This window comes from Stegastes partitus, unplaced genomic scaffold, assembly GCF_000690725.1.
Source record: "Stegastes partitus isolate 25-593 unplaced genomic scaffold, Stegastes_partitus-1.0.2 Scaffold1186, whole genome shotgun sequence".
Classification (NCBI taxonomy): Eukaryota; Metazoa; Chordata; class Actinopteri; family Pomacentridae; genus Stegastes; species Stegastes partitus.
In genome coordinates this window covers 36860-59800 of record NW_007578917.1, presented here as the reverse complement: position 1 = coordinate 59800, position 22941 = coordinate 36860, and the positions used below count along the sequence as shown (strand labels likewise).

Genomic DNA, 22941 nt, shown 5'->3' with positions numbered 1-22941 from the left:
ATTTCACGCTGTCATTGCTGCCACGTCCCTGCTATCAGAGCTGACAAGTGCTATAAATTGCGTTTATAGCACTTGGTGTTCCCTGATGTATTGTGTTTGAACGTGTGTACAGTTTTGTGCAGAAGTTGGAGCACCTCCGGGCAAATTATGTGTTTCGTTGATTTATGAAGTGAAAAGAAGTGAATACAGCCCCTTCAGCAAACAGACTTTAAAAATGTGCATTTCTTCAAATGTTAATGAGCTGTTACTTTTTATTTCACGGGCTTTAAATTAAACTGTAGTTGTGCCACGTGTGCAAAACAGCTGAATCAGCAAAATATTGTGTGTAATTTGGCCCAAACATTTGATACAATAGTTATGTGTTGAATGTTTGTGTTTGCGTGCTCTCCAGGTTTTCAGGTTGTAGGAGGGGAGAACTCTGGTCGCACAGACCTCGGGACCATCATTAGCTCCATCACTCCTGGGGGTCCCGCTGATGTCAATGGCTGCCTCAAACCTGGTAGGCCAGAGTTTTGCTTTGACGGTGTTTTAGTTACCTGTCGTGTAATGATTGTTAGCGCTCGACTCTTCTATCCTGCTATACAGCTGGTTCCCTTCTCCGTAAGTAACAGAGTTAATGTTAATTCAGGTGACCGGCTGATCTCTGTGAATGATCTAAACCTAGAAGGACTCTCTCATGCCACCACGGTTGATATCCTTCAAAATGCTCCTGATGATGTTAATCTGGTGGTGTCACAGCCCAAAGAGAGGCTCTACAAAGGTAACAGCAGGGCTATGAGTGTAATGATTTTGTAGCAGTCAGTGCATTAGCGTGCATTACCAGTGTTTTCTCCGTTTCTACAGTTACAGACTTATATAGTTGTTCTTTTTCCTTGTTTTGACAGAATCTCCTTCAGGCTATGTCCCCTACCCGCCCAAGTCTTCCTTTAACTCTGCCAAGAGACGAGAACTGGACTTTGATACCTCGTCGGAGGAGCGTGCAGGAACTGGAAGCCCCAGCCCTCCTCTCCACAGTGCTGGCACACTGTCGTCCGCCTCCTCCCCAATTCACCAGCATACCAACCTCAGTTCCCAGGACTCTAGGACAAGCAGCGTTGCTAAAATTAACCAACCCCCTGCTAATGGAGTTCAGCAGTGCCTAGAGAGAGCTAAAGCTTCTGCTGCAGCTGCATCTATTTCCCAGCATCATGGACCAGAACCAAACACGAGTTTGGACCCTATGCCGCCAGCTCTGCCACCCAAAACTAGAAAAGCTAAAGTGTTAGAAGCTCCCAAAGTTTCTGAGCATTCCGACTGGGGAGACTCAGACATGGACGAGGAGACTTATTCCAGTAGTCAAGAGAAAATGAAGGTCAAAAAGGTGCGGTCTTTGTGAATGTGAATTCATTGTTGTAAATGGATTCTTTGCTTTTATACATTGTCCTACACAGTAGTTGTCGACTCAGGACATCTGTGAAATAAAACACACAACGTATTTTTTTAATTCTCGTGGATCAAATATAAATCAGCTTATGTTTATAGAAGAGGATATGAATGGTTCTTACATAAACAAGCATTACATCTTACCCATCAGATGCTTGGCACAACTAACTGCCTGTTGTTTGTAACCTTTGCCTGTCATTGCATTTGCAACGTCAATGCGAGGCACTTTGTACCTGCTCGTTTGCATGAGATCCCTCGAATGTATTGCAGTATCTGCTCGTTTTCTTCTCAGCGTTACTAAGCTCTGCTTTCTCACTCTCCCGTGATGGCTTTTTCTTTCTGCATGTTCCAGCTTGTGATAATTCACCTTAATGCCCTGTTCTCTGTTTGCAGGAATACATCATGGAAAATTTAAATGGTAATGCCCCAGGGGTCAATAGTCTCCATCCAGGAGAACTATTTGACATTGAGCTGTCCAAAAAAGACAGCAGCCTGGGCATAAGTGTCACGGTACTGTTCGGCAAGGTTTTCACCCTCTTTTTGTTTTGCCCCCTATCCCCCCCCCTCATCTTGTCACTGTCGTTTCGATTGTGTTTACATGTGGTTTGCTTTGGTTTGCTTTCCTAACGCTGTGTGTTGGAAGCTTTTGTGGTAATAATTTCCTCCTAACTCTTCATGCATGTGATCTTTATCTTTTTTAATCAATATGGATTTTAAAAAAATAATAATAATAAAGTCTGGCAGTATCTTTAGTGTGTTTACAGTAAGGACCATAAGCAGGATGGGTTAGTGACTTTTCTAATGGTTGCCTACAGTCGATGTTTTTCACTGATGTAGAGTGACACAGAGTGATTTACTCGATTGCCACTAATGTAATTTGTCTCTGAGGGATTTTGAAGGTTAATTGGCGTGGGTTCATTTACTTTTACGCCATAATGCACAATAACACTTAACAACGAATCACTTCACTGTGTGTCCTCAAACCTATGTCAAAATTCCTTAGTTTTGTGTTGTAATAATAATAATAATAATACAAAGATTGAATTACCAACACAATTAGTAACTATTTAAGAATGTCACAAACAAATGAACACTGAATAGTTAACACAGTGTTGTTGATCATTTAGAATTAACCTCCCAGTAATTTTGTCAATAACATCACAGTGGAAGATTTTTTCATGTGAAACTAAACTGTGAAATGATAAGTGCTTTGTTCAACTGTTGGACCAGAAATTGTTAGAAGATTGAGCCCAACTGAAGCAAACACATGGAAAAAAGGAGCATTATTATTTGTGGCTTTTTGATCATGATTTTTAAGACATGCTGTTATCACAAAGTCTTACACGTGTCAGAAATGGCCTCAACTACTCCGTCTAAGTCTGTGCTAGTTATTTTTGCACCGTTCACATGAGCATCAACTAAACTGTTTTCTATAGTAAGATCTCGCTAACATCTAAACATCAACTTTGGTCCTGAATATTTATGGGAAACGGCTTTCAAGTACTTGTGAAGTTTGGTTGACGTTTTCTGTATGTGCAAAAAAAATCCTGAGGTTGTATTTCTGAAGCCACATCAAAGACAAAGCATTTATCATTTAGCAGTTACACTTGAAAAAACATCCACACCTGCCATCAACCCCCACAGACAATACACATAAGCTGTTTTTCTTGTGAGCTGATGGGACTAAGAGTTGTGTCGATTTCTTAGGGTGGAGTCAACACAACTGTCCGACATGGAGGCATCTACGTCAAGGCCATTATACCCAAAGGTGCTGCGGAGCTTGACGGGCGGATACAGAAAGGTGCATATAACAGAGGGAATAAATTTGAGTCGTTTTTTGATTTTTAGACTTAACTGCACTGTCTGTCTTCTGCTCAGGTGATCGTGTGGTGGCTGTCAACGGAAAGAGTCTGGAGGGAGCCACTCATCAACAAGCAGTAGAAGCTCTCCGAGACACCGGACAGGTGAGGAGTGGCATTTACCACTGATGTCCGAGCTGTTCAGTCACCCCCCCGCCCCCAGCTGGCCTTTGACATTAACAAAATCATTTCTTGTGTGCCTCAGACAGTGCACTTGTTGCTGGAGAAGGGTCATCCGCCTGCAGACAGCATCCATGCTCCCCTCACACCTCAGTGCACTCCACCATATGCCGGCAGTGACCGCCATCAGGCCAAGAACAAAGAGCAGTCACTTGAGGTCAAAGACAAGCCAGAGTACAGCTTTCTCACAAAAGGTGAGGAGACAACATGTCATGCTAATAAGGATTATGAAGCGGTGTGGTTAGAAGTTTTAAGAGGGTGAGGTAATCCGTTTTAATACACCCTGATGTGTCCATTAATCTTGTCAGCAGGCTGTGCGCCCGTTTTTAGCTCCGTATATTTTTAATTTGCTTGTAAAATAGCCATTTTGCTGTCATCCTGAGGCCATCCAATCTGGTATAAATGCAGGGTTGGTAATGAAGGGAAACACTCATCATTACACTGATTATTTAGGTCATAAATTCTTCAGCAGCGTTACACTGAGACCCTTTGTTCTCTTTGAACAAAGTAACTAGCTGTCGGTAATCTCATTTGAAAGAAAATAAGCATGCGTATACAACCCATTAGCTGCACACTGTTGCCTATTTAGAGCTGAGTAGGTGGTGAGGATGTGTGCTACTTTACTAGAACGACACACTTGTTTTGTGTAACTGTTAAATGCTACGTAGCCACGGCATCTCAAAGTATCTTCTGCAAAGTTCCAGCAATATTTATTATTAACCGGGAAATAGTACATTTTGTTTGCCTAATGCAGTTGAGAAATATACAGAAAAATACACAACAGCAATAACAGTAATGGTGGACAATGTATTCATCCGTGTTGTGTTGCAGTGTTGTGTTGAAGTTGTAGGTTTATAGCTGTTTTTTTGCACGGTATTGCATCATTCTGTAGTTTTTAAAGGTCCCATAAGGTGAAAATCTATTTTTATTATGTTTTATGGTTGTTATAAACATGGAGGTGTTAAAAAAAAAAAGGCATCAAGACATAAAGATGTTTACTTCTGCCATTCCTCAAGTCCCCACAACTATTTAGCCTCCTGGTTTTACAGGACAGGAGGCATTCAGCTCAGGTGCTACGTCAGACCTGATAATCACTCCGCATGTTGTTGTTTTTCTTTTTTTTTTGCTCACTACAAAGTATTATTCACATTGCAGCACGTTGTTGCGCAACAGTTTTTAATTTGTTTACATCTGCTTCCATCCTGCTTCCATCTGGGATCATGTGAGGTGGTGCACTGCCCCCTCTGGCAAAATGCTCTTAATAATATACTGTAGTTTGTGATGCACCATTATTTTTAAATCCTTTCGGCTTTTAATACTTATAATACTAAACATTATGTGTTGCTGGATTATATTACTGTGAACTCAGATTTCGTGTTCTTCCATTTATCTTATCATCTATCCACTGTCTACGCCATGTGCAGAGTCGAGGGGGGGTTTGTGCCTGTCACAGCACATGCTGGCAGAGAGGCAGGTTGCTACAGGGCTAACATATGTAGGCAGATTCACATTCACACTCTCCTGCTGGCCAATACTGTATAAGCGTGTTTTTGTTCCTACAGATAATGTGTTTGAGGTGTGCCTGCTGAAGAACACTTCGGGGCTGGGCTTCAGTTTCAGTCGAGAGGAGAACGTCCCGGACGAACCTCCTGGCTCCAGCATGGTGCGCGTTAAAAAACTGTTTCCTGGCCAGCCAGCTGCAGAAAGCGGTCGCATAAATGTGGGCGACGTCATCATGCGTGTCAATCAAACTCCCCTTAAAGGACTCTCACAACACGTACGTAGTATCTCTTGTTTTCTGTGTCATAGCGTGATATAAATAGAAATCAAGTTGTTTGATTCCATAATTTATTTGTAATTTCATGTTTCCTACCTTCCATGTGCACGTAGGAGGTCATATCAGCTTTGCGAGGAACAGGACAGGAGGTGACTTTGCTCCTCTGTAGACCCGAGCGTGGCATTCTTCCTGAGATGGACACTTCAGCTTTGGTGAGTCAGTAAATAATACTTTCTTTGTCCTTCTGCACTGTGCATCTTTTAAGTAGTTGTTGAAAAATAAAACCTAATTTCTTCCCCCCCAGACACCCATGCCATCACCCAGAAAGGAGCCACTGACCCTTGTAGAGCCCAGCCTGAACTTAGGCAGAATGTCCTCTCCTCCGGGCCCACAAGGTACCAGGAGGCAGGGAACTGTGGAGGAGGCCCTGGAGAGGCTGCTGCTCAAAACTCCGGGGCGACACAACAGCTACAGCGACAGCACTGATGGGGACGAGGAGGTGGAAGAAGCCTTCAGCCCGAGCACATTGGAGCACAGCAGGCAAACTTGGGATCGGAGTGTTTACCAGACGCCCAGTAGCAACCCGGGACTGGGACGCTACGACAGCACCGGTCAACTGGACGACAGCGTTCAGTCGGCTTTCTATTCTCCAAACTTGTCGATGACAAGATCTGACCTCAGCAACAGGTACCTAATCTGATGATAAAGTAATAGATCCACTGTAGCAGTTCATAGTATTTTATTCATATTATTCCTGTTTTGTTGTTGTTGTTGTTTTTAACAGACTGTGTCAACTGTTTTGTTTTTTTTTTGCGCATGATTTTATAGGTGTCCTTCATCCCCGGTTGCAACTGATCTGGAGTCATCCGGCCTGCCTGTGCTGTCCTCCCCCTCTGCCCCAAGCCCAGACCCCCTGCCTCCCCCGCTGCCTCTGCCCTTAAACCTCACTGTGTCTGGCAACGCACAGGACATGGAGGAATTTGTTCCGGTAAGAACTGAGGAAGGGAAGCTCTTGGGATACAAAAGTGTGCAATCTAAGAAGAGGTTCCCCTAAAATGTGCATCTAAATTTTAAAGATTTTCCAGCTCAATGGTAATTCATACAACTTATTTTGTTCTTTGTTGTCAGGAAGTGGAGCTAAAGGTCTCTTTGGTAAAGTCAGAAAAAGGCAGTCTTGGCTTCACCCTCACCAAAGGTAATGATCATGGATGTTACATCCATGACATCGTCCAGGATCCAGCCAAAGGAGATGGAAGGCTCAGGCCTGGGGACCGAATGATCACAGTACGAACTCATCCCATGCTGCTATCAAAAATAATTTCCATTTAAAGAATCTTTTCAGTTTCTTCTGAAATATGCTTTGCTTTCTCTCTAAGTGTTGGATTACATGATCAGTACCACTTTCATGTTTGTGTATTAACTTTAGAGCTTGAGCTCACAGCTGATTAGCTTTACTTAGCTTAGCATAAAGACCAGAAATGGCTTGGCTCTGTGTCAATTCCCACAATTCCTAATGGATTGTTCCTTTATGTTCTACCTACAGGTGAACAACACAGACGTGAGCAGCATGGGCCACACTCAGGTGGTCAATCTTGTCCGTGCAGCCCCGCGTGTGGTGGACTTGGTGGTAGGGAGGATCCTCGAGGCTCCCAAACCCCCTATAGAAGCCCATCTGCTGCCTGACATTTGGTTCAAAAGCAACCAAGAGCCACTGGGTAAGAAACAGCCCTCATTAATGACATCAAACTTCCCTGGCATGTGTGAAATACAGGTGCTTATATCTATCCTTTGTTGTCCTTGTAAACCTCGTCAAGTGTTGCATCAGAAATCAGAACGAAGAGTCAAATCTAAATAGTTTCGCTCCTTATTCTGTCTGTAGGTTTGCTCCTGGATGGTGGTAGTGACAGCGTGTATCGGGTCTTATACGTAAAAGACATCCTGCCGGGTTCATCGGCCTGTGAGGACGGAAGCCTGAGGCCGCTAGATCTAATCCACTACATCAATGGAGCGCCCACTCAGGACCTGACGCTGAGCGAGAGCACCAGACTGTTGGAGCTCTCCCTCGATGACCTCACACTCAAGGCCACAAGGTCATCCGCTCTAACAAAGAACGATGTGTAGCCTTTGTGGAGTTTGTGGACTTAATGTTTTCAGTGGCATCACAAAATGTTCAAGACATGTGCCATAATCTCAACAACTTTTTCTTTCTTCTGTCTTACAGGGATGGAAAGCCTGTTTATCCTGAGCAGAAAAGTGTCTCTTTTCTCAACAACAACATCAGCCCCAAGGTTTCATCCAGCCTGAATGGTTTGTTTTATATAATGAAGAGTCTGATCGTGTCTTGTCTTATGTGGACTGTGGTTTTGACGCAGACAGTGTTTTCTGTTTAAGGGTTCCTTAAAGGGGAAGATTCAAGAGATGCAGAGAGTCTGTCAGCACTTTGTCCTTTAGAGGTGAGTTCAAAAAATATTTACGTATTTACTGTCTTTATCTTTAACCCTTGTTGTGCTCTGTATTCTGTGGGCGTTCTGGCATAAAAACTTTGTTCAACTGTTGGTTTTGTTTCAATTTATTGGCATGTTAATGACAAATGATTGCAGATAAACAGTGGTTTGCTGTTGTGGTTAATACAAAGATTATTTAGCATTAACCTGAATTACATCATTGGCTTTAGCTATGTTGCTTTTCAGTCCAGCAGTTGTCTACTAAAACTCTGAATCACAAATGAAAGATGATTTTGCATTTTTTTTCTGTGCTGAAAATACAGGAGGAGATGATAAAGCTGGACCTGGAGAAGCCGCCGTCCGGAGGTCTGGGATTCTCCGTAATCGGAGGGGAAAGGGGGATATTTGTAAAATCCATCACACCAGGAGGAATAGCAGAGTCTTCAGGCAAGCTGCAAGTAGGAGACAGGCTGCTGAAAGTGAGTACTGTTTGACTTTTGCTGCTAAGAATTTAATATCATGTTAATAAATTTAACTGGACTTACTACATTATTTACATTTGTTTACTGCTTTACTCTTGTACACATTTCACTTGATGTCAATAAAATGACAAATAATCTTAAATATTTATTCTGCTTACCACTTTATGTCAGTGTACCACAGTGTACCACAGTGTGTGTTAGCCCCATAGTTAGCCATGTGCTAAAATACTGTGAATCAGTTTTAAAGGTTTCTCTGGATGTTCTGAGACGATACACCGCCCTGTCCTCTGGGTTTTAATTATGACTGACTTTCTTTATCTTGTAGGTGAATGAAGAATTAATGACTGGTGTGTCCCACACCAAAGCTGTCACCACCATCCGTAAAGCTAAAGGCCCGGTACATCTTATCGTATCGAGACCACCAGACCAGAACCCAAGCACATACCTGGCCTATCTACCCATCAACTCTGATAAGTGCAACGGGAACACAGGTAGTGGCCGAGGCTTCAGTGCAGTTTTTAAAAGTTTGTCTGGCAAATAGATTTTCTCATTTAAATAATATGTTATAAAGATCAAACTTTATTTAAGAGGATTGTGACTTGTAATTGTTGTGTTGAAATTTCACCTCTTCTGTCTCTACAACAAACCCAGATCTGAGTGAGGACAGTGGAGTGAAGACTAAGCTGTGTACTCCACATGATGAGCTGAAGTCTGGCAGAGGTCCTGCCATACCGCCAATAGGTACGACATCGTATGAGAAAATCAGTAGAACAATGTTGAATGGTGTCGGGGTTTTGTTGCTGTTGTTGTTTTTAACTAAATTATGCCATATGTAAACTTGCTAAACTAGACTACATTTTTATGTTTCACAGATTATGAAGATGGTCGACTTGAGCAGAAAAGGGACACAGAGCAGAGTGCAGAGCTTTCAGAGGACACAGACTGTGATGGCTCTTCTTTACCTGAAGACTCTCCTGAGGTACAAACTCAACTTATTACACTTATTAAAACAATAAAACAACATGCTGGTTATGTTTTGTCTAAATGACCTTATTTTCTGCTTCATCAGAGTTCCCGGAAAGTGACTTGGCAGGAGGAGAGTGTTGACGATCCCATTAATGAAAAGTACGATTTTGCTTTTTGGACATATATTCGTATTACAATCAGGATCACACACAGTATCATTTAACATCACTGTTTCTCTTGAATCAACAGCTATCTGCAAATGAGTGCTGGGCAGCCAGAGGAAGATGAAATCACATGGGGAAGTGATGAACTGCCGATTGAAAACATGAACTCCAGATCAAGACACGGTAAATCCGACTCTCTCTAGTCTCTAATTAAAGAGATTAAATGACAAATGCGATATTAAACAGACAGATGATCAGGGGATTAGAGTTGGAGATGGTGAAGGAGACCTATATTTCAGTATTTAGTTGGTTAGTGAGAGCAGTAAGAGGTTGTACTCACAGTATACACATGTACTGTATACAGCCCAGTCTGAGTTTTAAGACTGGCTGTAGTAAATACATCCAGCATGCCTTCATCAACTACACATGGCACGCAAAGGTTTTGAGCCATTTGCATTTCTGAATTACGATTGCAACTCTATAGAGACTGTTTAATTCCCTCATTTTGTCTTCGCTCAGATGGACCAATCATCACAGAGGACGAGCTGACCTCGTTGCCTCTGGTCAAAGTGGTTCCCGATGGCCAGTACACAGGGTCAAAGCTCAACACCGTGGTCCGTATGATGAGGGGCCTCCTGGAGCAGAAAGTCCCACTGCAGGAGTTTGAAGTAAGAATCATTGAATTTCAATGTCTTTGAATTAATTGAGGTTCATTAGATTTTTTTTTATGAACATCTGTTTTCCTCTCCGGCAGAATCTTCAGAACCTCCAGCCGCTGGATGACTGCCTAATCGGTCAGACGAAGGAGAACAAGAAGAAGAACCGCTACAAGAATATTGTTCCCTGTAAGACAAACTGTTTTTCCCTCTGTGTGCAATATTTCTTAAAATAAATCTGAATAAATAAGCTGGATATAAATTGACTTTTATGCATGTGTCTACTCTAGTCGATACAACTCGAGTTGTGCTCGGCAAAGACGGGGGCTACATCAACGCCAACTTCATTAAGATGCCAGTGAAGGATGAGAGCTTCATGTACATCGCCTGTCAGGGACCCTTGCCCACCACTCTGGGTGACTTCTGGCAAATGGTGTGGGAGCAGAAGTCTAATGTGATTGCTATGATGACCCAGGAGGTGGAAGGGGGCAAAGTGAAATGCCAGCGGTACTGGCCAGACACACCGAGGACAGCGGAGATGGTCGACGACCGGTTACAGATAACACTGGTCAAAGACCAGTATCTGGACAACTTTGTCATCCGACTTATTGAGGTCAAAGACGTCCAGGTGAATGTGTATAAAGATTTTCTGCTCGTTTTCCTATCATAAGTTAAAGCTCCCATAGTGTGACGCTTTCCAGTAAATTAATGAAAGCCTCTCATGTCCCCAGAATGTAGTTTTCAACAGCTCAAAGTACCAAAAAGATATTTATTTTGTCATCATGACTGCATAGCCTCTGGTTTTAGTTACGTTCTAATACAACAGGAGACATGAAAACCCACACACATACAGTCCTTGTTTATTGGTTTCAAACCAGTCTTAAAGATTCTGAACCTCTCTGGGCTTTACACTTGCCACATAGCTCTGACCTGCTGGCATTTTTCGAAGGTTTTCCGATTGTTCCAGTGACATTGCCATCAACATTAAAAGTTATCCACTGGGTCTTCAGCTCCACAGATGCTGGGAGTTCATGAAGACTTGTGTGTTCCCTCTTTCAGTCAACAGCAGAACATTTGGTGCGCTTTGCTCATGCCTCAGACATTTTAGAGTTAGCGGAGGCGAGGCAGGATTATTGTGTTAGAGCTAGATGGCTATTTTTTAGCTTGCTGGAATGTAGCAGTCTTTTAAAATTCATCTTGACTTTCAAACTGGGAGGCTGTCCAGTTGTGTAGAGGCTTAAGAAAAACATCTAAATATCTTAACAGCTTCTATTTACACCTCCAAGTTTCAAAGCACACAAAAGATGAATTTTCACAATATGGGACCTAAATGGGCACAATAACATCAGCGTTTCTCTGTTTCCAGACTAATGAAACCCAGTTTGTAACTCATCTGAACTACACCGGATGGCCCGACCACGGAACACCGTCGCAGCCGGAGCAGCTGCTCACATTCATCTCCTACATGAGGCACGTTCATCGATCGGGGCCCATAATCACACACTGCAGCGCCGGCATCGGTCGTTCAGGGACCCTCATCTGTATAGACGTCGTACTGGGTCTCATCAGTAAAGATGCTGATGTAAGTATTGCTCTTGTTTATCTTGTGAATTATTTATGATGAGGCTTCTGTTTCTTTTTCCTCTTTGTTCAGTGTGGCTACAGTCTCATAAACATTTTTCTGCAGTTTGATATTTCAGATGTCGTAAGAAATATGAGGCTTCAGCGACAGGGAATGGTCCAGACAGAGGTGAGCTCAGAGTGTTTCACTGTTCACTAGCTGAATTCAAGTATTTTCACTTGTTTTCTAACACGTTTCCCCTCTTTTCTGTTCTACAGGACCAGTATATTTTCTGCTATCAAGTGATCCTTTATGTCCTCAGATGTCTTCAAGCAGAAGAAAACATCTCAGGATAGTAGAAACCACATCACGTGCAGGATCGGTGATTCTTCCACGAGAGCAAAACAGCAACGAGAGCTGACACAGGCAGAAATTGCCAAATTACACTAAACGACTTTTTTTTTAAATGCCTTAAAATATTTGGTTCCTTGAGAGTAAATCCTTAAAGAAGTCTATATTTTTATGTTTGCTTTTTGAGTTCTCTCTCTCTGGCTGCTACTCCCTTTTAATGCATTTATGAGAACTGCTGATTGTATTTCTTATTGTCACCTACAAGAGAACACTAATGTTGTTGGGTTTGTTTTTTTCCAGATTCTTGGATATTCTAAAAATAATTATGAAATGATCAATGATTTCATATTTTATGTGGAGCGATGTCGTTGTATTTTGAAGCCTATTTTGATGCTGGAACATGCCTTGACAGAATACTATGTCAGTATTTGCTATGTAAATCTATTATACAGTAAGTGCTCAACTGCCTGAGGTAAATGATGAAATTAAAAGTGTACATATTCATCTCCTGATAATTAAACTGGATACATTTTAAATGTTATGTAGAGGAAAGTTTCATTTTAAAAGAAAAGATTCAAATATTCTCCTTGTCTGTTGTCATTTCGGTGCACGTTGCGCTTTAGCAGGCTGAACGTTTGTCGGCCTTATTGTTTGCATTCATGCCGGTCGCCGTCACATTCCACACTTCGTTTATCATCGCACTAACCAAACGCAGCTTTTCCAAGTTTGCTGGATAAGAAAACCACTGAACCATATGAGGGAGAAAAGCTGCAGCTTGTTGACGGTGCAGCTGTGGACGCCTAGAACATAACAGAATGTACAGAAGTAGCTGCAGTGTAATGAAGTAATGAAGCTGATCATGTGTAACTTGATGATCTGGTAACCTTGAATATTTTGGAGTTATAGTTACTGATGATGTTTTATGAGAAAAAAAAAAAGGAACATAAAAAAAAAATAAACTTCTGACCTCACAATTGATGGTAGAAGTGAATGAACTAATCTTGAGTCTGAGCTCTACAGAGATTGAACTTTGGAACCATAACATTATATTTATTGCCCGACTACTGCCTTGGAATGCATATGTCTCAGGTGGTCATGTAATCCATCTGTGAACCCTGCATGTAGTGACTAAACATACATGTCCTGTATAAATGCACGGCCCTGAGCTGTCTGATAGGACAAGGTAACTGGCTACCAAAATTATAGCACAGAAATAACTTCTTTAAAAAACTCTAGTCTTTTGTGAGTTTCCCCACCGTGTGGTGCCAAATTTCATTGTTTTATTATTATAAAACAGCTCTGGAAACAGCACCCTGAGTTCAAACAGATTTCATGATAGTTTCAGACTTTACCAGCTGTTCAGTCACTCAGTTACACAAAATAAAGCTTTTATTGCTCAGTATGTTGGATAGCGTTTTTATGGTTCATCCGAGGCCTGACTTGCTAAAGGAGCTCTGCTGAGGGGTTACACCGACATGCACAACTCGACATCAACGAAGAAGTTTCCCATCATGTCAACCGTATCATCCAGCATGTGTAGTGAAAGCTTTTAGAATGATATTTGCAGGATCCCATGTGTCTACAGTGTTAATTTTTTTAAATTTCTGATTTAAAATAATTGAAAAGGGGGAGTTTTAAAGAGGTGGAAACAACAAAATTAGCTATGAAATATTTACTAATTGACTATATTCACTCAAATATTGTAGAGAAGTACAATTTTTTTTTAAACTTCTGCTACACTTGCATACTTACATTTTAATACTTTTTAATTTTTCCACATAATGTCACGTTTGACATAAGTCAAAGTTAAATGGTATGTTAAAGTAGACACGGTTTAAACCAGAAGTTTATATACATTTGTTCTAGGTCAGTTAGGATTACTAAAATTAGTTGTTTTTGCTAAATGCCAGAATAATGAGAGAGTTTTTTTTTATTACTTTCTTCAAAGTCAGAAGCATTTCCAAATTTATTTTACAAGCACATTTAATTATTTATGTATGTATTTATTTATTTACTGCTTCTCTGATAACATGTACAGCTCTCTGGTCCACTCGGGTTTTTTTGTTTTTTTTTTAAAAAACGTGCTATGTAAATAAACTTTGATTTTATTTGATTGAACTTTTTAGATGAATTTCTAAAGTCCACCAGCAGGTGGCGGTAAAACACCGGCAGCAAACCTGTAGAAGAAGAAAAAAAGACGAAGAAGAAGAAGAGGAGCAATGGCAGCGTACACATGTACCATGCTTGTTGTGTAAAAAAAGTAGTTTTTTCATTTATTTTTCGCAACATATCGGTAAAATAATCTCTCACAATGTCCGGAAGACAAAGCAACAAACTGCCGAACAACCTGCCGCAGCTTCAGAACCTCATCAAGAGAGACCCTCAGTCCTACGTGGAGGAGGTTCGTGTTGTTAGCTAATGCTAATGTTGTTAGCTGCCAGGCACCGTGAAACTACCAGAGCCGTGTGTTTATGGTTGGTGTTGTTCTTTCCACAGTTCCTGCAGCAATACCGACACTACCAGTCCAATGTTCAGATCTTCAAACTGCAACCTGACAAACCGAACAAGGAGCTGGCGGAGCTGGTCATGTTCCTGGCTCAGGTAACCGAGCAGTTTACTGGACTGGAGGGTGCAGTAAATAAAACATCCTGGGTTCAGTGCAGCCCAAGACGACTGTGATTGGTTTAAATAAAAATAAAATGGAAACAACCGGAGATGTTTTCCCCTGTAGTAGAATGATAACGAGGTGTCAGTGTGAGAGAATGGTCTGGCTACGTGAATAAAAGTCATGGGTGACGGTGTGTGATGTTGAAAGACCCAAAACACATGGTCCCCTCTATGAAACATCACTGATGATGAGCTGTATGTTAAAATAAGTGCAATAGAGAAGTAAAACAACCAAATACATGAACACAGGCTCATGATGTTGCAGAGCTTTGTGTGTGTGTCTCTGTTGACTAAAGACACAAACTGAAGCTCTTGAACTTTGCAGTTTTTCTTCTGGAACAATGTCAAGAAAAGCCTGAAACACTGGGAACTTTTGAGCTCATTGTGAAAATTCACTTTGCTTTTGGTAACACATCCACGGGCTGTATGTGTCTTGCAGTGTACAACAACATATTCTTGCCGTCACTGTGACATCTCACATCAAGTTCCTCTCTGTTCCACTAGTTTTGAGGACCAGTACTATGTGGGGGTCTGCTCTAAATAGTCAGACACCTACACGATGAACCTGTGTTTGCTGCCATACACTCAAGTTTTCCTTCACAAATGAAATAGATTGATGATAAATGCTTTTCTTCTTCCAGGTCGGTCACTGCTACCTGCAGCAGCTGTCTACCTTCCCTCAGGAGCTGTCGGAGTTGCTGCTGAGTTACCACACAGTCGTAGAGCCAGACCTACGGATGGTGAGAATATCCGTCACTTGTCTTATTGAGTGGTTACTTGCATCATTTTAGTTGTACAAATGACTTTGTTTTTCTTTTTAGACCTTCTGCAAAGCGCTCATTCTTCTGAGGAACAAGGATTTGATCGACCCCTCGGGCCTCCTGGAGCTCTTCTTTGAGCTGCTGCGATGTCACGACAAACTGCTCAGAAAGGTTGGAGCACTCAGTCCTCGAATATAAACAGTAGAAACGTTCTCTGTCTATTACAGGATGCTACATTTATGTCCTTTTCTCTCTCCACAGACACTTTACACACACATTGTTGCAGACATCAAAAACATCAATGCAAAGCACAAAAACAACAAGGTCAACACAGTAAGTACACACGTGTGTTATATCCCCCGTGTTTGAGTGTTTCTAGCATTGCGTGATACATCACCAACCTCTGTCTGTGTTGTACGTTACAGACGTTACAGAACTTCATGTACACGATGCTGAGAGACAGCAATCCAATAGCAGCAAAGATCTCTTTAGACGTGATGGTGGAGTTGTACAAAAGGAACATCTGGTGGGTTGAAACTGAAAAAAGATTTGTAGAAGTCTGTTTTTTTTTATTGTGCATGAAATTCTTTGATTCACAATTACTTTGATTTGTCTTGTTGTTGCAGGAATGACGCCAAAACAGTGAACGTCATTACAACAGCTTGCTTCTCAAAGGTGACAAAGGTATGTTTTGGAAAGTTGGAAAGCAGCGCTGTGGTTATTCTAATGAACTGATGGAAAATATATATATTCATCTGACAATCCTCCTGTTCTTAGATCCTTGTGGCAGGTCTGAAATTCTTCTTGGGCAAAGATGAAGATGAGAAGAATGACAGTGATTCAGAATCAGAGGTGAGTACCAGAGATAAAGTTATTTAAAGAATTACTTGTTCAACTAGAATAGAAAGACTTTGTTAATCTGAGATAAAATGTATTTGAGACGCATACAAACGTGGTTCAGATTTCTTGTGCTGCTTTTGTAAAGACCGCTTATCTTTCAGAACGAGGGGCCGTCAGCGAGAGACCTGATGGTGAGATACTCCACCGGCAAGAAAACCTCCAAAAACAAGAAGAAGATGGAAAAAGCCATGAAAGTCCTCAAGGTATCACCGCTGGGACTTCAACAGAGGCAGCACTTGTTTTAAACTGTTCAGATAAAATAAGATTAACTCCTGTGTTTTCTCTGCACAGAAACACAAGAAAAAGAAGAAAGTAGAAGTTTTTAACTTCTCTGCCATTCATCTGATTCATGATCCTCAAGGTAGGTACACATGTCCGCTGTGCAACACAACGACCGCACAAAGCTCGTTTGTTCTACAAAGTACAGAACTTTAAACCACCAAACATCTTTGTTTAAGATTTCTCAGAGAAGCTCTTGAAGCAGTTGGAAGACTCTAAAGAGCGCTTCGAGGTGAAGATCATGATGATGGAGCTCATATCGCGACTGGTTGGAATCCACGAGGTTGGTCATGAATCACGTTTTTTTTAGATACATGTGTTGTTTACTGCATATGTTAGCTTATTTAAAATATATCAACTGATTCCAATGCAAAGACCAGTGCTGCAGGTGTGTGTCCATCTAACTGTGAAATGGGCTGTAGTTAATTTATAGGCTGTTTAAATTACTGGATTTAAGACATGTATAGATACACCTATTAGCCACAACATTAAAACCAGTGACAGGTGGTGTGAAAAACATTGACTATCTTATTATATTTATACCAATCAAGAGGTGGAATCTATTAGGCAGCAAGTGAAGAGTCTTCATTTTTAAATCTTAATCTAATCATGTACCTGTGGGATATGCTTGAGAAGCAAGTCCAATCCATAGAGGCCACCACCTCACAACTTCCAAGACTTAAAGGATCTCGATTTAGGATAAAGGAAGTCGATTCAGAGCTATTTTGGCATCTTGTGTGAGGACCTACACAATAGCTAGCAGGTGGTTTTAATGTTGTGGCTCATCGTTGTGTAATGACGGCAAATCGACTGCTCCTGTCTCAGCCGTGACGTTTCTTGTTGTGGATACCTGCTCTGTGAGACGTGTCATATTTAATATTAAGTATATAATCTTTTCCGTCTGCAGCTCTTCCTCTTCAACTTCTACCCCTTCGTCCAGAGGTTCCTTCAGCCCCACCAGAGAGGTAAAAATCCCTCACTGTTGTTTTGTAAGATTCTCTGTTGATGAGACGTTTTAAAACCATCTGCTGTCTCTGCAGAGGTGACAAAGATTCTCCTGTGTGCTGCTCAGGCCTCCCACCAACTGGTCCCCCCTGAGGTACGTCACAGAGTCACTCAGTCCTATGTTGGATTAAGTAGATTTAACATCGTAGTGTAACACTTGTTCATCCTCGCAGATTATTGAACCTGTGATCATGACCATCGCCAACAACTTTGTGACTGACAGGAACTCAGGAGAGGTCATGTGTGTGGGGTGAGTTGATGCCATGTCTGATTTAACATAGATTAAGATCCAGAAATACAGATCTGATGAAGCTACTGTGAGCAATGTCACTGTATCACTTCACTATTTTTTTTTGTATTTCAGTATCAATGCCATCAAAGAGGTGACGGCTCGCTGTCCACTCGCCATCACCGAAGACCTGCTGCAGGACCTGGCCCTGTACAAGACCCACAAAGACAAGAGTAAGCAGTCGCTCTTTCTTTACTGTGTTTGTTTGTTTTTTTAGGCTACCATGTAACTGTCACAGAGTGTTAAATATTGTCATTGTCATGTGTTTATATTCACACAACGTGCTTCATCTGTGTTTCAGATGTGATGATGTCGGCCAGAGGGCTGATCCAGCTGTTCAGGAATCTTAATCCACAGATGCTGCAGAAAAAGGACCGGGTGAGCTCACTGTGAACTCTGTGTGAACTTAGAACCACTTGAAAAAAAAAAAAATAGCATGTTTTGCATAATAAACAAAATGAGAAAAAATGGCAGATAAGTTGGAGCATTTCCTCAAATCCCCAAATCTACTATAAAGATGCAGCTCAAAAAAAGTTCTCTATTTTTTGTGATTTCTTTCAATAGGTAAACCTTATTTATTACACACAAAGTGAACTAATTCAAGCCTGTTTGTGTTGTATTTTTGATGATTAAGCCTTACAGCGAGTTAAAATCTAAAAATATTCTAACACATAATTTTGAGCTAATTACTGTTTGAACAATTTAAATATTGTGCATCTCTGGTCTAGGGTCGTACACGCCTGCAAAAAAAAGGCTTGAAATATTCCACTTTAAACGTAATGAATATAGAATATATGAAAGTTTACGTCTTTGAATTAAATTACAAAAAGAACTAGCTGAGCTGTACCTGTGTATGATTGAATTATAGCTTTTGTAATGACTTTACGTTGCACAATAGTAGCTGAAATATTCAGTAATCATGCAGGTCAGATAGTCTGTTTTCTGACCTACATAAGAGAACAGTAATAGCAACAAATCCAAAAATCTGAAGGAGAAATAACAATGCTAAATTTTATTTCTGTAGCACTTCTCTGAACAAAGTTTTAAAGTCCTTTACAGAAAAAGAAAAGCAGATCAAATAAATCATCCCGTTTGTGCCCAGCGGCTTAATAAATATTTATAGGTGTTGTCTTATTTCTAGAACTGACAAATCCACATGTGTGTAATTGTAAACCGTCCTTGTTGTCCAGGGGAGACCCACGGAGGCATCAGCAGAGGCCAAGATCAAGGACTACGGAGAGCTTGAGGCTAAAGACTACATCCCCGGAGCTGAAGTCCTGGAGGAGGAGGAGGAGAAGAAGGAGGGAGAGGAGGACGAAGGTCAGCTGCTGCTGCTGTATTATTGAATCCGTAGGATGCTGCAACGCAGAATCTAATTTCACCCCGCGCCCTCTGTGCGTATGTGGATCTAAAGTGTGATGAATGTGAGGCATCATTTTCATATTGTTCCACAGACGGCTGGGAGAGCGCCAGCATCAGCGATGATGATGAAGACGGGGAGTGGGTGGACGTCCACCACTCGTCTGATGAAGACACAGGAGCAGTGGTGAGAATAAAGACGAGTAGCTCAGGGGTCCAGACTTTGTGAAGATTAAAATTTATGATCATTAGGCTGATTTGGAGCTCCTCTGGCCGACAGGAGCAGGTACTGCGCTCGCCTTGGTGGTTGAAAATAATAGTTTTTCTTTTCTTCTCCATACCTAGCATGTGAAACAATCCATTTTGCTGTTTGCTGTTCTAATGATGAGATGATCTATAGGGGATTATTTTTTAAAAACGATGAGGGGAAAGCTGAGGAGGCTGGTGGAGAAGGAAAAGAAAAAGTACTGCATTTCATCACAATGGCTAACACGGTGTTAGGGCTGGAAAATGAAAAAACAAATATTACTAGTGATCATGATTTTTGCATTACATGATTATGATCAACTGAGGTATTGATGTTTATAATGCGCTCCACTCATAGAACAGTGCGGACATGGAAAACAGCTCATGCAATCATGTGCTGTTAGGATAAAGCTGATGACACCGGTTGTACAGATGGAGAAGTCTACAGGCCTGAAAGCTTGATAGATTGCTTTGAAGCTAACCACTTTGCTTTAATGTGGAAGTTTCTGTGTTTTTTTTTTTATCAGGCGGAGAAGCTTCAGAGTATACCAGTTGAAGAAAGGAAAGCCAAGGCAGCAGCTGTCAGCGGCAGCAGACTCCTCACTCAAGAGGACTTCAAGAAGATCCGTCTGGTCCAGATGGCCAAAGAGGTCAATGCCGCGCCGGGCAAAGGCCAGAAGAGGAAACACGTGGACGTAGACGACAGCGACAACGAGTGAGAGCAACGTTTGAGCCTGGAACATGAATTCTGCATCATTTACAAAGATCGATTTGTCTATAGAGCATCTGTGTGAAATACTTCTTCCCTCAGGTCTCGTATTACTTGATATAAGTGTGTAATTACAGTTTTTTAATCTCTTAGAGGGGAGCTGCTGACCCTGAGAAACATTGAGAAACTGCACAAGAAACCAAAAGCAGACAAGGAGACACGACTGGCAACAGCAATGGTAACACCTTCCACTGACTGTAAAGTGAATTAAAAGGTCCTTCAAGGGGACCAGTGGAGAAAATGGTTATAATAATTAATAACAGTGACTCTGGAGAGGCATGCTGGGGCAGTTTGTATAGTGCAACAGTAAGAGGTGCCGTGTACCACTAAGAATAATTTGTGTGTGCATTATTAGTCTATCAGTTATTTTCTTGTCTCATTGTTAGGTTTATAAAACTCCCATCCAGGGACTTGGACAAATCTGAGAGCTTTTGTTTCATTTGCTCTGGCAGAATACGTCTTTCTGTTTATCTAATATGTGGCAGGCGTTGATATAATTAGAGGAGCAATGCTGTACTTCAGTGTTTCATGACTCTTGTTACTTGTGTCCAGTTGCATCCAGATGAATTTTGTTTGTTTTGAGTGTCTTGAAAATAGACTAATTCCCATTTTGCTGGTGATTCCAGGCTATTAAATGTCAGATATGAGAACTCTCTTATGATAAAACAGAACTCTCTTATATGAAAAACTTGTTGACATAATCAGATCACTTGAAGGAGATAATTTTTACCGTCACTAAAGAAAGAGCCACTGAGTTTTTAAGCATTTCTTATTAAAATAAATAGGTGTTGATTGACTTTCTATCTGACCAGCTAACCATTCCACTTCTCGTGTGTTTAATTTTTCTAGGCGGGACGCACCGACCGGAAGGATTTCATCAAAAGGCGGACCAAGCTGAACCCGCACGCCAGCACCAGCAACAAGGACAAGAGGAGAACCAAGAACTTCATGATGATGAGACACAGCGAGAACGTCAGAACTAAAGGCAAACGCTCCTTCAGAGAGAAACAGGTAACTCACCATTCAACTGCATGTGGCTGTGGATAAACCGATTCTATCAACCATAAAGTGGCATTTCAATTTCTAATATTTGGTGTTTGTTTTCCAGCTGGCTCTACGGAACGCCCTGCTGAAAAAGAGGAAGCAGTACAAGTAGGACACTTGTTGTGACTCCCTCAGGCCGGCTGTCAGATGGCCTTCACCATCCTCAACTTTGTCTGTGTCAAAGAATATTGTACATCCTTTTACATCCTGTAAAACTTAAGGCGTGTTAAAATGTATTGTTTCAACAGATGAGCTTCACACATTCACACCGTTCTGAAATAAATCATCTTCAATAAAGATGCATTTTTTATTTCTCGCCAAGTGTTTGTTTTGATTTTGAATGATGATCGTACTTGGTGTCAGCATTCATTCAAACGCTCACAACAGCTGCAGTCATTAGCAAAACATTATAACATGTTGTTGAGCACAAGCACAGAAATCGAGTATAAACTGCTTCTGTATCTAGTCTTTGTTCTGACTTAATCCCATCCAAGGAAAACTATTTACTTGCATAATATTTACACTAACTGCTGTGTCCTTTTGACTTTCCTGCGTGCATGTTTTTTGGCATGCGTCTACTTGGACCTTATCTTCTGTTTTGTTGCTATATTGGTCATTTAGATTAAGAATTCCTCTTTGTGTATGAGCATGAAGTCGGTTCACATTTCCTGCTTTGATTGTAGAAAAATGCAGACGCTACACTGACCTACAGTAAATTGAACCCAATCAGGGTGCGAAGGTATAAGGTGTCGTGTTAATGTGTAATTTAATGTGACACTTCATTGGCCAATATAGTTACATAGTAATTGTAATTACAGTCAAACATTTCCTTATTTTGCACATTACTCTCTAGTTTAGGGCCTTATTTTGAGCAGCATTGGTTGTCAGTGTTATCTACGAAAACGTCTGTTCAGTCAGATCAAATGTAAAAATGAACCCAGCTCCTGTTTGGCTGCTCATGTGACATTGTTTCTTCTATCTTTGTGCCATAAATTTAACTACTGAACTTGTAGCTTCCCAAATGTTTCAACATTTAAATCGAGGTAAGATCACCGTTATTTCTAAAGCACATTCAAAAGAAGGAATGTTCAACCAAAGATTAGAACTACGAAAAAAGCTTTAGACCAGGGGTGTCCAATCCTGGTCCTCGAGGGCCACAATCCTGCATGTTTTAGATCAGGGGTGTCCAATCCTGGTCCTCGAGGGCCACAATCCTGCATGTTTTAGATCAGGGGTGTCCAGTCCTGGTCCTCGAGGGCCACAATCCTGCATGTTTTAGATCAGGGGTGTCCAATCCTGGTCCTCGAGGGCCACAATCCTGCATGTTTTAGATGTTTCCCTCTTCCAACACACCTAATTCAAATGATCAGCTCATCATCAAGCTCTGCAGAAGCCTGATAGCGATCCTGATCATTTGAATCGTGTGTGTTGGAAGAGGGAAACATCTAAAACATGCAGGATTGTGGCCCTCGAGGACCAGGATTGGACACCCCTGTTTTCTGACAAATGTCGACTCTATGGTTTATTTATTGTTTTCTGCCTCAGTAAGTAACATATAAATTCCTACAATATTAGATACAATATAGTTACCTGACTGAAATAAATATTAAGACTCAAAAATATTGTATAGTATACAAATATAATGGAATAATTTAAATATGATTAACATAAATACCATACAAAAATATATTAGTTTGAATATTAATGTCAAGATCCTACCACATTGTTAACATTGCAAACTATACCTGACCAAAATATGA

The 22941-nt window shown here is 41.2% G+C and overlaps 2 protein-coding genes across 5 annotated transcripts in view; both read left to right on the top strand.

The window, feature by feature from the left end:
- Positions 1-12445, top strand: part of ptpn13 (protein tyrosine phosphatase non-receptor type 13) — a 47799-nt gene extending 35354 nt beyond the window's left edge. Inside the window, exons 22-49 of one of the 3 annotated variants that reach the window (XM_008297100.1) lie at positions 392-499; positions 629-760; positions 885-1360; positions 1816-1932; positions 3130-3223; positions 3301-3386; positions 3487-3655; positions 5024-5238; positions 5352-5450; positions 5543-5925; positions 6067-6226; positions 6367-6522; positions 6782-6953; positions 7118-7328; positions 7460-7545; positions 7630-7691; positions 8006-8161; positions 8490-8655; positions 8816-8905; positions 9037-9143; positions 9234-9289; positions 9380-9477; positions 9814-9962; positions 10049-10139; positions 10241-10578; positions 11317-11532; positions 11638-11700; positions 11790-12445. In XM_008297100.1, coding sequence (XP_008295322.1) covers positions 392-499; positions 629-760; positions 885-1360; positions 1816-1932; positions 3130-3223; positions 3301-3386; positions 3487-3655; positions 5024-5238; positions 5352-5450; positions 5543-5925; positions 6067-6226; positions 6367-6522; positions 6782-6953; positions 7118-7328; positions 7460-7545; positions 7630-7691; positions 8006-8161; positions 8490-8655; positions 8816-8905; positions 9037-9143; positions 9234-9289; positions 9380-9477; positions 9814-9962; positions 10049-10139; positions 10241-10578; positions 11317-11532; positions 11638-11700; positions 11790-11867 — 4334 coding nt within the window. In that variant the 3' untranslated portion in view covers positions 11868-12445. The remainder of the gene's footprint in view (positions 1-391; positions 500-628; positions 761-884; positions 1361-1815; positions 1933-3129; positions 3224-3300; positions 3387-3486; positions 3656-5023; positions 5239-5351; positions 5451-5542; positions 5926-6066; positions 6227-6366; positions 6523-6781; positions 6954-7117; positions 7329-7459; positions 7546-7629; positions 7692-8005; positions 8162-8489; positions 8656-8815; positions 8906-9036; positions 9144-9233; positions 9290-9379; positions 9478-9813; positions 9963-10048; positions 10140-10240; positions 10579-11316; positions 11533-11637; positions 11701-11789) is intronic. The other 2 variants (XM_008297098.1, XM_008297099.1) reach the window with 2 other exon arrangements.
- sdad1 (SDA1 domain containing 1) lies at positions 370-21476 on the top strand. Of its 2 annotated transcripts, XM_008297103.1 has the most exons (23): positions 370-380; positions 14080-14263; positions 14359-14463; positions 15171-15269; positions 15351-15461; positions 15552-15623; positions 15716-15816; positions 15917-15974; positions 16068-16142; positions 16292-16393; positions 16482-16551; positions 16649-16752; positions 17377-17434; positions 17510-17568; positions 17648-17724; positions 17839-17936; positions 18065-18141; positions 18954-19083; positions 19218-19309; positions 19896-20083; positions 20231-20315; positions 20987-21148; positions 21246-21476. In XM_008297103.1, exons 2-23 carry the CDS (start codon positions 14174-14176, stop codon positions 21291-21293), a joined length of 2061 nt encoding a protein of 686 aa, XP_008295325.1. In that variant the 5' UTR covers positions 370-380; positions 14080-14173; the 3' UTR covers positions 21294-21476. The 2 variants fall into 2 exon arrangements, with proteins under 2 accessions (XP_008295325.1, XP_008295323.1); XM_008297101.1 differs by lacking the exon at positions 370-380 and having other exon boundaries at positions 14068-14263.
- The last annotated feature ends 1465 nt before the right edge of the window (positions 21477-22941 follow it).

Coding starts and splice junctions, on each gene's coding strand:
- sdad1 (XM_008297103.1), top strand. CDS start 14,174: ATGTCCGGAAGACAAAGCAACAAACTGCCGAACAACCTGCCGCAGCTT. Junction 15,462..15,551: donor ACGACAAACTGCTCAGAAAG/GTTGGAGCACTC, acceptor CTCTCTCCACAG/ACACTTTACACACACATTGT. Junction 16,753..17,376: donor GACTGGTTGGAATCCACGAG/GTTGGTCATGAA, acceptor TTCCGTCTGCAG/CTCTTCCTCTTCAACTTCTA.